The sequence below is a fragment of the Bicyclus anynana genome, chromosome 9, assembly GCF_947172395.1.
Source record: "Bicyclus anynana chromosome 9, ilBicAnyn1.1, whole genome shotgun sequence".
In the NCBI taxonomy this organism is placed as follows: Eukaryota; Metazoa; Arthropoda; class Insecta; order Lepidoptera; family Nymphalidae; genus Bicyclus; species Bicyclus anynana.
In genome coordinates, this window is record NC_069091.1 from 14,211,790 (window position 1) to 14,227,914 (window position 16,125).

Genomic DNA, 16,125 nt, shown 5'->3' on the forward strand with positions numbered 1-16,125 from the left:
CTAATATAAACAATATTAATTTCGTCTAGTATGGAATAAGGATCCGAAATATATCTATATCAACTAATAAAAGTTAAGGATTTCATAGAAAACTTCTTTTAAAAATTATGTATTCAATCAGTTTCAAAACGCTGTAGTCCATTTTGTGACGTCAAAATATTATTCGATGTCACTAGAGGAATAAACGTCTAGTAGAACGCTGATAAACAATATAAGACCCTTTTAAAAAGTGTCAACTAGCCTATCGGTGGTATTACATTAAAAATTAAAGCACATTAAGCCTTTAGTCCCTGTTGTTATCATTAACATCTGATAGTGCTACACAGTCAAAAAAATCAAACATTACTGGGTACCGGTAGACGGTAAACCTGTATTCCAGCAGCGTGGTGGGTCTATGTACCGAGGTCTATATGTATGTTAACTGATTTTAAGTTTTCACCCATGTCCCCAGCATCTAAGAAAAATAAACTCATTTTAAGTTTTCAACCATTTTCCCAGCATCTAAGAAAAAGAAACTCATTTTAAGATTTCACCCAAGTCCCCAGCATCTAAGAAAAATAAACTCATTTTAAGTTTTCAACAATTTTCCCAGCATCTAAGAAAAAGAAACTCATTTTAAGTTTTCACCCATGTCCCCAGCATCTAAGAAAAATAAACTCATTTTAAGTTTACACCCATTTCCTAGCATCTAAGAAAAATCAACTCATTTTAAGTTTTCACCCATGTCCCCAGCATCTAAGATAAAAAAAAATCATTTTAAGTTTTCACCAATGTCCCCCGCATCTAAGAAAAAGAAACTCATTTTAAGTTTTCAACCATTTTCCCAGCGTCTAAGAAAAAGAAACTCATTTTAAGTTTTCAACCATTTTCCCAGCATCTAAGAAAAAGAAACTCATTTTAAGATTTCACCCATGTCGCCAGCATCTAAGAAAAATAAACTCATTTTAAGTTTTCACCCATTTCCTAGCATCTAAGAAAAATCAACTCATTTTAAGTTTTCAACCATTTTCCCAGCATCTAAGAAAAAGAAACTCATTTTAAGATTTCACCCAAGTCCCCAGCATCTAAGAAAAATAAACTCATTTTAAGTTTTCAACCATTTTCCCAGCATCTAAGAAAAAGAAACTCATTTTAAGTTTTCACCCATGTCTCCCGCATCTAAGAAAAAGAAACTCATTTTAAGTTTTCACCCATTTCCCCAGCATCTAAGAAAAAGAAACTCATTTTAAGTTTTCACCCATTTCCCCAGCATCTAAGAAAAAGCATAAACTTCGGTAAAGTGAACTGCGTGGCCGACCGCAGCCTCTGCCAGCACGAGCACGTCACCAGCTACCCATCGCTCAGGCTGTACCTCCACAGGAACCACCAGCACCCCACCAGCAGGGTGGTAGCGCTACAACCCAAGGACCACGCAGCGCTACTACAGGACATAAGGCCACATCTGGCGAGGTATGACAACAGTTTGGGCGACATCAAAAACATTGAAATCAAAAGTCATGTGCGTTTTAAAGATGAGTTATAGAAATTTAAATTTAAATTTAAAAATATATGACACCATCGCAACTAACTATGAATTGGGAATTTAAACAACGATTGTATACTATTAGATATGTTACGTGCCTACAAAATGACGGTTAAAAATTATCCAAATTTAGCTACTACCACTGAGCGCACACATGTATGATATATAATTTATGACTCATATAAAATTTATTATTAATTTTAGACGAAATTAATAATAAATTTTATATGAGTCATAAATGTAATAAATACATGTAATAAAGGTCCGAAATATACCGATATCAATTAATAAAAGTTAGAAAATGGATAATTTAATTTAAAAATCATGTATATAATCAACTAGCTGACGCCGCGCGGTTTCACCCGCGTGGTTCCCGTCCCCGTAGGAATACCGGGATAATATATAGCCTTCCTCGATAAATGGGCTATCTAACACTGAAAGAATTTTTCAAATCGGACCAGTAGCTTCCGAGATAAGCGCGTTCAATCAAACAAACTCTTCAGCTTTATAATATTAGTATAGATTTTTCGAAACATCAAAAACGCTGTCGTCCATTTTGTGACGTCACAACGTTAGTTTATGTCACTAAGTAATAAACGTCAAACGTATTGTAGACAATGTTTAGGTATTATTTGTTTAAATAACTTCCATTGTTTACTATTCGACTAAATGAAATTAAGACAATTAGCCACCTTTGATCGCCTCAGTTACGACTCACTAACATATCTAATAGTATACAATCTTTGAATTTAAACCATACAGATAATCTACTCATACACATGCAAATAATTATACTACAGCCTTTCTTGATGAGTACTGTTTACCAACAAACAAATTAAAAATGAGGGTATTAAGCACTAGTCATTTCACACCTAATAATTATTATAACTAACTTGTTCTTAAATTAATGATAATAAATTTGATTAATAAGCTTAGAACAATTAGATATGATTAATATATTTTATATAACATTTTGTAAACAAACCATACATGAATTAAAATAAAAAAGTCATAAAATCACATGTTTTCTACCTTCATTTCTAATTTTTTTGTTGGTAAACAATACTCACCAAGAAAGGCTGTTTAGTGTGGCGCGTTCAAACTCTACATCCACTCCTATGTGAGAGGCCTGGTTCTACTATGAGCGAGGCCTGGCCCTGTGGCGGGCCGTCCCTTATACGAGGGAGGCCTGGCCCTGTGGCGGGCCGTCCCTTATACGAGGGAGGCCTGGCCCTGTGGCAGGTCGTCCCTCCTAAGGGAGGCCTGACCCTGTGATGGGTCGTCCCTCCTAAGGGTGGCCTGGCCCTGTGGCAGGTCGTCCCTTATACGAGGGAGGCCTGGCCCTGTGGTGGGCCGTCCCTTATACGAGGGAGGCCTGGCCTCATTTTAAAAAATAAACAATAAACCAAGTCTTGAGATTATCCCACACAAACAAACACATCACATTAACATATTGATTTAATGTATAGAAAAGGCTCATTTCCGGAGCCATTTAAGTTTGTGCATATTGCTTCTAATTAATATTATGATTAATTCTTATGATAAAATGTAATACAGTCAGCGCGTTATCAACTGAGTCGTGGGCCATAATTAAATTTATTTACTCCTAGCTTACCCCGCCCGCTAGTCCGTTATTTGTAGCCAACTCAATTAATAACGCGACAAGTTTTCATTTTTAATTAAAATAATTAGTATATTTAAAATCAAACCTCGCATATTAATTTTAACCGATTATTATTAGGTAACACTTTTTTAAGTCCAATCTCAATGTAACATGTTTCGAACTTACTTACATCAACTTCCCAAAGCCACCAAGGTCCAATCTTAAAGTGTAGACCTTGCTAAGTATGCTGTACTTACAGCTCGTGCAAATTTACTTGACACCTGGCTCGAGTGATGTTTGTTTGGTTGTGTTCGGTAGCCAAGTGTCAAGTTAATGCGCACGAGTTAACCTATGGTATGGCAAAAGAGCTGGCAAATTTTCAGAATTTACATAATAATGAAGGGCTGGCTCTTAGACGTTGTAAGGGCGATACCTCATTAGTGCGTTGCGTTGAATCGTCGCAACGGGTCAACACATTGTGTGCCACAACTGCTTGCGTTGACGCAAGATGTCGCAGCGCAACAGGACGACGCATGCACCCAGACTCAAATATTCTTACAAAACAAATGACAATGAGCAATGTCCGTTGTCCGTTGAAACGTCACTTGCGACGACATATCGCTTTAATGTGGCATGTCATAGAAAGTCGTGTTAGTTATAACTCAAGAACCGCTGGACCGATATGGCTGATGAAATTAGTGGAGAGGTAGCTTAGAACCAGGAGACGGACATAGGATATTTAGGGTACAGGGTAGGGTAGGTATACGGTTGAGTAGGGGTATGGTAGGGTAGATGTAGGGAGGGAGTAGGGTAGGGTAGTCGTGGGCGTTAAAATATATAGAAAACGACGCAACGTCGATACTGCGACATCGCAACGGAAAGCAATGGGGCATCGCTCTAATAGAGACGCTACGCTTCGCTTCGCCAGAAATGCCCTAATGGGGCGTTCATACTCGAAATATTTTGTGACCCATGGTAAAATTAAAAAAACCATGTATTTACACTGATAAAATCTACCCGTAATTTAATAGTTCAAATCAAAAACAGATCTGAAAGTCATTCCTATAAGTTTCTTATGTTAGTTACACACAATAATTTAAGCATAAAATACTTTTTTTTTTATAAATTTAGGTAGTTTTCTATTGACATAATGTGATAATTTCAGTCTGCATTTGTAGTAATAAGAAATAGCGAGAAATTATACAAATTACTTTTAAAAAATAAAAACTGATTTTGCAGTTGATATCCACTACGATTTTAATATCATTATTGAATTTTTTTTAAATATTTCAGTTTGTTAAGTAAAACCAACTGAATTTTTTCCAATTTATTTGATTATTATTACATAATTAACTAATATAATAACACTAATGTATAATAGGCATCTTGACATACAACATCTGAAACAAAATAAAGATTTATTTAATATCATTTTGTGTTTTAATTTTTTTACCATTACTGAATTAATAATAGTTATAAAAAATTGGTATGTGTGTGGTACAAATAAATATGAGTATACTAAATATAATGTAATTCAATATTCTCCCCTAAAAAGGGGTTAAGGTTTTTTTAACAACAAACTACACTGAAATTTCGTTGAAAGTCGAAATATTGAAACTATTGAAAATATTGAAACTTACAAATTAGAAATTTAGAAATTTACTGGACATTGAAAGAAACTTACAAATTAGAAATTTTCATCGTTTATTTCAATGTCCATTAATCGAATCCAAAAAATTTCTTACATTGTGTGCAGTTTGTTACAACTATCATTTTGGGACTAATTTTACAAGATAGTAAAATTGGTACCAAAATGGTGAAAGAAAGAAACCACCACCAAGGTGGTGAAATAGGGGTTGAAAGTTTACATTGATTTTCACGCAGACAAACTCGCGGGTGTTCGATAGTTGTAATAAAAACTTACATCTTTGTTTCTATTCAACTGAGCATCTACAACATCCTGGTCAACGCTGCAGGGCAGGAAGAAGTCCACGCACTCAAACAGTCCCTTGGAGTCCAGAACCAATCTATCTTCACCTATTTCCAGATTAAGGTCTTTCAATTCTACCTGAAATATTGATTTTATGAAATGAATATTTTAATAGGGATGATGACAGTTTTTTAAATTGTATATAAATTAAGAGTATGCTAATAGTAAAGCAATTTTGTTAAAGTAACAGGGTATCTGCGATCATTACATTCGGAGCTACAGGGATTTTAAGGGTCAGATTTGCGGCGCTGCCGCGGATCCCTGAAAAACGCTCCATACAAAAAGGTACGAACTTATGACGTCGTAGGCAATTAATGATCGTTAGATTTGTAAGGGCGTTAAAACAAAATTACTAATATCTTTGTTATTTGTGCGTTTATGTTTATAGTTCATATATTAACAAATGTCACATTTAATGTAAGGAAGCTAAAACTGTATGAATTTTCATCTAATTACGATAAAATATTTTTAGTAGATTTTGAAATTTTATAATCTTATTTATTTTGCAAATATCCAGTCAATCTTTGCTTTTTATGTATAAATTGGTTAACATTGACCTTATTTACCCGAATGTATCATAAAAATCAATATATTCAAACCTAGTCATCATCCCCATTGTAATCATAATGTCAATGTCACTGGAATGTCAACTAAAAACAATTCAAAATAAACTTCAACACCCTTCCATTTCGTCCATTGGTAATGCAGCTTTTATCTGTACTATCAATACTTCTATATCTATACTGATATATAAAGCTAAAGAGTTTGTTTGTTTGTTTGATTGAACGCGCTAATCTCACGAACTACTGGTCCGATTTGAAAAATTCTTTCAGTGTTAGATAGCCCATTTATCGAGGAAGGCTATATATTATCCCCGTTTTCCTACGGGAACGGGAACCACGTGGCGTCAGCTAGTCTTGTGATAAAAAGCTGCATCATCAGATCTTGTATCAAGTTTAGCTTTAAAATTGTTGAGTTATCTAGGTGGTTACGTGGTAGGTACGCTTATTGCGAAAAATAAAATACTTTGATATAAGGAAACATTTTATACCATCGACTATGGGCAGTTTTTTTATAGAGAGGAAGAGGTACAGACAATCAAAAATTATAATCTATTACAATGGCCACAGATAATAATCATTCACAAACTATTACACAATGATGTTCTATTAAACAAAAATATTGAGCTTTCTGATTGGTGTAAATAAATTTTCTGGTGGTAGGAAGTGATGATGTTACCCACACTCGTAAAGAATAAAAAAAACCCCATACCAATGGATGGCAGTATTGGGACTATCATTGACTTATTTGATTGTGACCATTTAAGCCAATACACCTTATGGACTACCAACTTGCATTGGAATGCTTTGTTTCACTAGAGATTTTGTATTTGGAGACCAGTACACCTAGAATGCTTTAACAATATACCATGTGACGAGAAAGAAATGTTGACCATCAGCAGATAAATCGAAAATAACACGTCAAAAGAGATACTATATAATACAAATATGGGCAAATATAATATGTAATAACACAAAATTTAAGAAATGAAGTATCATGTGTCTCAAACGAAGAAGGAAAAACTTTGTGAAGAAACCTGCATACATGAGAATTTTCTTGATTCTCTATGTGTGTGAAGCCTGCCAATCCACATTGGGCAAGCATGGTGAACTAAGGTCTAACTTATCAATTATGGGCCAAATAATTAAAATTTGGGTTGTTAATGATGACAATGATGACAAATGTGGGCATTTATACTTAGCACTGGTCAATTAAAAATGAGTTGATGTTAAACAAAACAATCATACTCACCGAAGCTGGTACCTTAAACTCTGCCAACAAGTACTCAATCTCCCCTGTAGGAGGTTCACGTCTCAGCCTGTATACAAACTCCTTTTTCTTTGCTGTAAACTTTCCAGGTATTTGTATCTCTTCTATGAGCGGCTTTGCTCTTTCTTCACATTTCTTAACATCTCTTATCTGTATTCTATGAGATTGTAAATTTCCAATAGACTTTCTGTTCTTGAGAACTGTGAACTTTTGCATGTCAATTTCAAACTGATATTTATCCTGTAAATAAAGTATATTATGTAAAGTAATTGTGAATGGAAATTACTAACTAACCATTTAAGTTGAAAACAAATTGCAATTTGCTTTTTAAAAATTTTATTGAGCAGTTTTGTGTTTTAAAAGAAGAACTGAGTGCTTTTATTAATTGATGTTGTTGAAAATTTTTCACAGCACAACAATTGAACTGATTTTTGAAATGGAGATACTTTAACCCATGGAGTGACAGTTAGGCTACTTTTTATCCTGAACAAAACCTTGGTTCCTGTTGGATTTTTAAGAAACTATATTTCATGAAGATAATGTTGCTTGGATGCACTGGGTAAATAAAGAGTTACATAAACAATATTACAGACTGTTACCTGTAATCCTTCAAAGACTACAGTTAAGAAAAACGTTTGGAACAAGTCATCCTTTTCAATTTTTGAAAAGAATTCTGGATTAATTGCCACATCGTAAACAGTTGTCGGTGCACCAGATTTGTCTTGCTCCGTTCTACCCTCACCAATGCTCATGGGCACTCTGTAGCTTGATGGATCTTCAGAATTGAGGATATGCATCAATTCTGCATTGCTGATGTCAACTGGACACGGTATGGCTTCAGTCAGGCAAATGTTGACAAACACTTTTTTGTTTTCAGGTTTGGTATAGGTTTTCACGCAAAAACCTAAAAATGTTATTATATGTTAAAAAAATAAATATTGATTAATTTAACAAGTGATATATTTTTTACATTTACCTGGCCGAGGTTTTACAACTTGCGAAGGCATTGCATCAGCTAAGAGCTTATTGAATTCCTCCTCCGCTTTATCCTAAAAATTTACATTTTTATGAAACACTACATACTACCGAGTAACAATTAACATGTACACACACATAGTTTTCATAGACAAATTATATAGTAGGTCCCTTGCTGCCAGTCAAAGATGAAAAATTAACAATCTAATCTGTTTGAAAAGCATTACTGTTATACTATTTCTATAGAATCAATGTCATTTTATTTATTTATTTTTAAGAAAAAAAATCAACAGTGTTACCAAGAATACAATTATACAATATTTCCTGTATATTACAGCCAATTACAGATTTTCCATAGTTAGAGCTGTCCAGTAGTAATTTCTAGTTAGCACAATCTGAGAATACATTCAAGAAAAGCAAATAATAAAAAAAAAAGAGAGAAAAAAAATCACATTAAAATGTATGTAGAACGTTGGTATGAGAAATTGTGTGTGTGTGTGGTTAAGTGTGATATGTGTATGTGTGTGTGTGGTTAAGTTTGGTATGTCTGTGTGTGCTAAGTGATTAACTATTTAGTTTCCACTAGATGTCGCTTAAAAGTCTTTTTTGAGTATCGGAATAGGTCAATTTGTGAGTATAGCTTTCATTGTTGTAATCGTTTTTGTCATGTAAAGAGCTAAAAATCCTGGTTTGTGTAATTAAATGAGATTCATTAAAAGAGGTCAATCACATCCAGTTTACTAAAAGATGAAGATACATTTAATTTGTAAGTATTTCTGACTTTATTATATCAAGGTTGTAATAAAAATAATATCTAAAGAGAATCTACTCTGTAACCAGAACAGCAAAACATCAATAAAGTGTGTGTATTGCTAATCAAATTTATAGTAGTGTGCATTATTTTATCTCTTTAAAAAAATGACAGACAATTTTGGCGATGAATTTGGGTGTAATGTACAAGTCCTGTGTACCAAGTAAGTAATCAAGACCAAGTAATTGGTTGGACGCTGTTTTTGATAAATTAAAATTATAATGCACATTTCAATACATTAATTAAAGGTATTGCATTAAAAAATTTGCCAAAATGTATTTCTTTTATAACTTTGAGTCTTTATAGCTGATAATTCTCACTCACTGAAATACCTATATTACAGCATTTCTTGATGAGTACTGTTTACCAACAAAAAAATTAGAAATGAAGGTAGAAAATGTATGTCATTTCATTACTTATTTATTTAAAATTCTGTATGGTTTGTTTATAAAATGTTATATAAATTATATTAACCATATCTTTTATATTTTATGGGTTTAAGCTTAATAATCAATTTTATTTTCATTAATTTATGAACAAGTTAATTGTAATTATTCAGGTGTAAAATGACTAGTGATTTATACCCTCATTTTTAATTTGTTTGTTGGTAAAGAGTATTCATCAAGAAAGGCTGTAGTATAACTATATAGTGGCTAGAAAAAATCATTAACCTAATCCAATCACAAGCCAGAAGTAACATTAGGTATTTACAGAAAGGTCTTCACCCCCACCTGACCTTAGGATACCCTAGTAGTACTGTCTTTTTAACAGCAACAATTCACAAATCTCAACTATGATGTTTTTAGACAGTAGAAATAAGAATAGAAACAAATAATACATACAAACAATGTCAAGTTGTGAATCTAAGCACCTTATGTGCTTTCTATACTTTACCTAACACTATAAGTGTACTTACTTTAACAATTCTCATGTTATTTTCCATGATCGTTGGATCGATTTCCAATGTTATTGACTTCTTCTTCATCGTTTTCGTTCAGATTATTCTTCTTCCTTGACTTGATAGCTTTAGTTCCACAATTAAAATCAAATTATGCAATTCTGCTATTACAGTTTTATATCATTAAACCACAGCTGTTATAGGTAAACACAATAATTAATCGTGTAAAACTTAAAATTGAAACTCAATCTCAAATTCAATTCACAAAAACGAGTCAAGTCACAGCCACAGACGACAAATGAAGGTCACAGCAGTAGAAACGTCAAAAGGAGATGACAGTTGACACTGACACTGACAGAAAGCGTGATAGTCACAGATAGAAAGCAAATAAAAAATCACACACACACACAGATATCTGTGGCAAAATCTTAGGCAAAATGTATATATTTGCAAAAACTGGCTAGGCCTTATTATAGTTAAATAATGAGGTTATAAGTAGATAGTTAAAAGGTTAAAATGTTGAAAGAAAAAAATATTTTCTTCTTTTTAGAGCGTTTAAATAAAAGCTTTTTTTAATAAAGTTTTTTTACTTTTAATTTATATTTTTATTTTCTAGTTTCGCTGCCTAGATCTCTGAGTCTATTCATCTCGTTCAAAGCATCATTGCAAGGTCGTTTGCCAATTTATTTCGAACAGTCCAGCTCGTCAATAACGAGACCTTCTAATGTCTTTACCCTACTTAAGGCCACATACGCTTAACCAGCAGCAAAGAGCTTCGAGCCTAAGTAGATGACGGCATAGTCAACAGCGCTGCCTTGCATTTTGTGAACTATACAAGCCCAACATAGGCAGCATTCTTCGTTCTGCAGTTCCATGACTATATTTAGCAGGAAATTGCACAGACTTGGGCTGAATTAGATAAACGCCGTCTTTCCCAAAGTCTATACGGACAGATGGTATATCGGTGTCATACATTTTGTGCTCTTCGGAATCAGGGCCATATAATTTCTGTAATATAGCCAATGGCATCATTCACCAGACCTTTAGAGACAGAAATGAATTAACGAAATCGGTTCAGCTGTCCTCGAGATTTGCGCTTATCCATACCATTCAGCAATTCGTTTATATAGAAGATTATTAAGAGGTAAAGTTTGAGTGGTTGTAGGGGGTAATCTCTGGATCTACTAAACCGATTTTTAAAATTTTTTCACCAATAGAAAGCCACGTTATTTGCAAGTGTCATAGGCTATATTTGTACCTCGTATTCTCACGGGAACGGGAACTATGCAGGTGAAACCGCGGAGCATCTTATACCGACATTATTGCGTTTTTTGGAAATTTTGTATTATCTCCGAAACTATATTACAATTCAAACAATTCTGTAATTAATGACGTAAACTTTAGTATGTAATTTTAATAATTTATTAAAGTACAAAAGGTACTATATCTGCTAAAATACAAAAGATAGATATATGGTGTCGCGAAATTTTTTGTAGAACTTTTAAAGGTTCAAAAAGCTTCCATATATTAATTTAAATTATACTTGTACGAGTAAACCCGTGATAACTCAGTATTCATATATGATAGAATTATGAAATATAGCTTATAGCACTTCCTGATAACGTAGCATTCTACTGGTGAAAAAATTTTAAAAATCGGAACAGTAGTTCTGAAGATTACCCCTTACAAAGAATTGTTACAAACTTACAAACTACCTCTATATAATATTAGTATAGATATAGATATATTTCATTAGATACCCATATTGTAGAAGTACATTAAAAATAACTATTCCGCCATCTTGGGTGGTCTGGCATATTGTATTTAGAATAAAGTCATATAATATATCGTGCATTGTCATCCAATCTGAACGTGTATACAACATTTCACGGTTACGGTTGAAGATATCTACTTCAAAATTGAGCTCACAGAATTTTAGACCATTAATAACTGGTCTAAGCACAGAATCCACTGTAATATCCTACATACATTGCAAGTTAAATAAAAGCTTTTAAAAAAAGGATTTTAGCGTCTTCAAGAGTAACGAGGTCAATAAACCTCTTTCCGCACCACTGAAAGGTTTAGCACAAGGCCTAAAAACCTCGTTGCGCACCAGGGGAAAACGGGATTGCAACCTAAACAGGACCTATTCGTGCACAAACTAGTCGACGAATAGTTCGCCGAATGATTTGACCACTATACACAAATTTAAATACCATGATCAAAGAGTTTTGACCACAGAGTATTATAACATAAAACATGTCAAATAAAACCATTATCAATGACCGTATCCGACATCCGTCACTCCGGATTCGATTTTTGGCGGGAATCGAGCAGCGCGCTTTTAAAATTGAAAATTTTAATTTAAAAGTTTTTTAGTAATATACGTGTGAAATAAAGTGTTCATATGTAAATTAAATCCAGCAAAATGCCGTCAGACAGTGATGGCGATGCCCACGAAAGGCTGGACAGAAAAAAACGTAAAGTTCAAAAGTCTGCTGAGGACGATAGTGTAAAATACAAACCCTATATAAAGGCAGGTTATAGCAGAGCCTACACGGATAATAGCACTAACGCGGAATTCCCAGTGTTTGTGGAAAGCAGTGAGGCGGAAATTAAATTGGGGAACAAAAACCCATTAGTTGTGTCCAAATACTTTAAACAAGTAAAAGGTATCTATGAGAGCAGGCGCATTAATGCTAACAAAATAATGTTAGTATTCAAACAAGCGACAGCAGCCAATGATTTTCTCAAACATGAATGCCTAACAGTTTACAATCTTCGTGCCTTCATCCCGGCATCTTCTGTGGAGAGGGTGGGGGTTGTCAGGTTTATTCCTAAAGAGTCCAGTAACCATGAACTATTTAATAAACTTTCTTCAGAGTGTGAGATTATTGGTGTAAGACGATTCATGAAAAAGGTTGTAGACGATGTTGTTCCTTTGTCAACTATTAGTGTAATTTTTGCAGGAACAACTTTACCACAATATATATATTTAGACAATTGGCGTTATAAGGTCTATACATATATTCCTCCGCTAATGCAATGTTTCAAGTGTATGAGATTTAATCACTATGGGAAAATATGCAAAAATATACAGGTCTGTTCACGCTGTGCTGGTGAACACCACTACAAAGTATGCACGGCTGATACATTGAAGTGCAGTAATTGTGGTGGAGCTCACTTAGCCATATCCAAAACTTGCCCTATAAAGGCAGCGAGATTAGAAAAAAATAAACAATCTTATGCTAAGGTAATTGAAATTAATAGTGTTAATTTTCCTACTCTCCCGAAGCCTCAACAAATACAGCAAAAATTCCACCAATCTAAACTAGACACACAAGAAAATTTAGATATTTCTTATTCAAATATCATTAATAATAAAAAAATATTATCAGCAATAATTAATACATTAGTTACTATAGGAAACTCAAATGACATTAAAAGCACAAGTAAAATTAAAGAAGCATTTTTGAAACATTTGAATAAAGTTTAATGGCTTCAAAGCTCATTATTGTTCAACATAACATTCAGAGTATTAATAATAAAAAACCCTTAGTAAAAACATTTTTAACACAGGAAAATATTGATATTTTATTATTAAATGAAACCTGGCTTAAAAACTCTAGTAATCTTGTAAAAATCCCAGGCTATAACTTTGTTGGAAAAAATGCAAAGAATGAACATGGTGGCGTAGGTATTTTATTAAGAAATACATTTAAATATAAACTTTTGAAAACAAAATTTTATGAAGATGTTCAATCCATAGCAATTTCTTTAGAAACCAATGCTGGTGACTTATCAATACTTTGTGTTTATTGTCCACCTAAAAATAAAAATAAATGTAAAATCAATAGACTTAAAAGTATCATCAGTGATATACCAAAGCCCTGTTTAGTAGCAGGAGACTTTAATGCACATCATATTTCTTTTGGTTGCCATAGTACAAATTCAAGGGGTAGAAGCCTATTTGATATTTTTGATGAACAAGATCTGTGCATATTAAATTCTGGTAGGTCTACTACACTTCAGAGACCATATGCAAATAGTTCTGCTATTGACATAACTGGAGTGAGCCCAGTGCTCGCTCCGTTATGTGAATGGACAGTAGGTGTAGACACTTTGGGTAGTTACCACTATCCCACATTTACAAAAATTAACTTAATTCCATCTAAATATTCTGTCAATGATAAAGTAGAGAAATTTTTATATAATAAAGCAGATTGGGATAAATATTATAAGAAATCCAAGGAGTATTTTGAGTATATCACATTTAATGAACTAGATCCTTTACAGTCATATGACAAATTTTGTGAAATTTTGAACATTTTAAAAAAAGAATGTATTCCGCTTGTTAAATTTGAGGGTACAAGAACTATTAAAGCTCCCGCTCCTTGGTGGGATGAAAATTGTGCTGAAGCAGTTAAAAATTCCAAAGAGGCTTTACAATTATATAGGCGAGTAGGGTTAATGGTAAATTATATAAATTATAAAAAAATAGATGCACTTAAAAAAATAATCATTAAAAAAGCAAAGAAAGATAGTTGGAATAAACTTTGTTCATCATTTAATAGATACACTCCTATAACTTATATATGGAATTATATGAAAAGATTTAAACGAATAAATACCCAACCAAAACTTAAAAATGATGTATGGATTCCAAATTTCATCTCAAAACTTAAACAGAATAATAATAACACAAACTTAATCAACTCTGTTTTTGAATACAACAATGACAATGAGAATTCCATGTGGCTACTAAATCCATTCACCTATGCAGAATTCAATATAGCACTTCAATCAAGAAAGGAATCTGCACCAGGATTAGATGACATTCCTTATATAATGTTTAAAAAGTTACATAAATCAGGTCAAATAGCTTTACTTAATATTTTTAACAAGTTATGGCTTTCTCAATGTATTCCAGAGAGTTGGAAGATTCAATGTATAATACCAATTTTGAAACAAGATAAACCTGAAGACGATTGCAATTCTTACAGACCTATATCACTGACTTCTTGCATAGGGAAATTGTTTGAAGTAATGCTTAAACTAAGATTGGACTATTTTGTTGAAACTAATAATTTATTACCAGGTTTTCAATATGGTTTCCGTAGAGGTAAAAGCGCAGCAGAGAGTATAACTTCATTTATGTATGATATGAAGAATTGTCAATTGTCTAGATCCACAGCAGTATGTATATTTTTGGATATAGAGGGGGCTTATGATAATGTGGACTTAAACCAGCTCATCAATTGTCTTTATGAAATTGGTATCCCTGGAAAAATGTTAAAATGGATTTCAAATTTTTTTAATAATAGACAGTTTTATGTTAAGTACAATAATATACTCCATGGGATAAACCAAACTAGTAAAGGTCTTATGCAAGGTTCAGCATTGTCACCAATTTTGTATAATTTATACACCTCACAAATTGAAAATTTTTTATTAGGAGATGTTAAAATTTTACAATTTGCGGATGACTTGTTAATGTATAGTGTAAATAGAAATATAGAAATAGCTAAAAATACTATTAATTCTGCACTGTTCCAGTTGCAGTCTTATTATAAAAAATTGTTAAAATTAAATATCAATACTTCCAAAAGTTCATGTATGATTTTTGGCAGCCCAGTGGGGAATAACATCAAATATAATGGTACAGATATTCCATTTGTAAATCAAAAGAAATTTTTGGGTGTAATTATCGATAATAAATTAAAATTTGACAGACATATTAATTATATTAGCAAAAATGCGTTAAAAGGCATTAATTTATTGAGATGTTTGACTGGAACGTTTTGGGGCTCTGATCCTAAAGTCCTATCTCTATTATATAAAAGCATGGTCAGAAGTCACTTTGATTATAGTTTTCTTGCATATATGCAAGCCAATTCCACATTATTAAAAAAACTTGATGTTATTCAAAACATTGGCTTGCGCATAATAAGTGGGGCTATGCGCTCTACACCTGTTAATTCAATGGAAGTAGAGACTTGTATTCCTCCTTTAATTGTAAGACGTATATATTTAGCTGAAAGATTTTGTTTGAAAGCTCTATCATCGAGCTCTTCAATAGTGAACAAACTTTTGCTTCCAAATAGTCTACTAACTGTAACTAAATCTACAACTGAATCTTTACAAGCGACCGCAAATTCACTTTTGGCAGGTAAACAACCTACCATATCTATTATTATGACATATATGCATAATATTGCCACTAACATAAATGTTAGTAACGCCTGGCCCATGTACTCTTGCTCCTTTGAGAGCTTGATTATGAAAAATAAAATTCATTTGTTGAATATTACGTCAAACATAGACTTCCTTATGTTTATTGATAAAAATTGTAAATATTATTATAAGTTATATACAGATGGATCTAAAAATCAGCACTTTGTAAGTGCTGCTTTCTATGATCCACAAAAAAAATGTAGTAAAGCGTTTAAGTTAAATTCTCGATGTAGTATTTTTACTGCGGAATCTTTTGCAATTT

The 16,125-nt window shown here is 32.9% G+C and overlaps 2 protein-coding genes across 2 annotated transcripts in view; one reads left to right on the plus strand and one right to left on the minus strand.

The window, feature by feature from the left end:
* The window catches only part of LOC112048983 (dnaJ homolog subfamily C member 10), a 59,037-nt gene extending 54,481 nt beyond the window's left edge, over positions 1-4,556 (plus strand). The window contains exon 26 of the mRNA XM_024086698.2: positions 1,250-4,556. Coding sequence (XP_023942466.2) covers positions 1,250-1,522 — 273 coding nt within the window. The 3' untranslated portion in view covers positions 1,523-4,556. The remainder of the gene's footprint in view (positions 1-1,249) is intronic.
* On the minus strand, positions 4,438-9,933 carry LOC112048996 (PIH1 domain-containing protein 1). Its single transcript, XM_024086715.2, has 6 exons — positions 9,648-9,933; positions 7,922-7,994; positions 7,545-7,849; positions 6,928-7,185; positions 5,050-5,193; positions 4,438-4,525 (listed from the first exon to the last, which is right to left on the minus strand). The coding sequence occupies exons 1-6, from the start codon at positions 9,714-9,716 to the stop codon at positions 4,493-4,495; spliced, it is 882 nt and encodes a 293-aa protein (XP_023942483.1). The 5' UTR covers positions 9,717-9,933; the 3' UTR covers positions 4,438-4,492.
* Between the last annotated feature and the right edge of the window lie 6,192 nt (positions 9,934-16,125).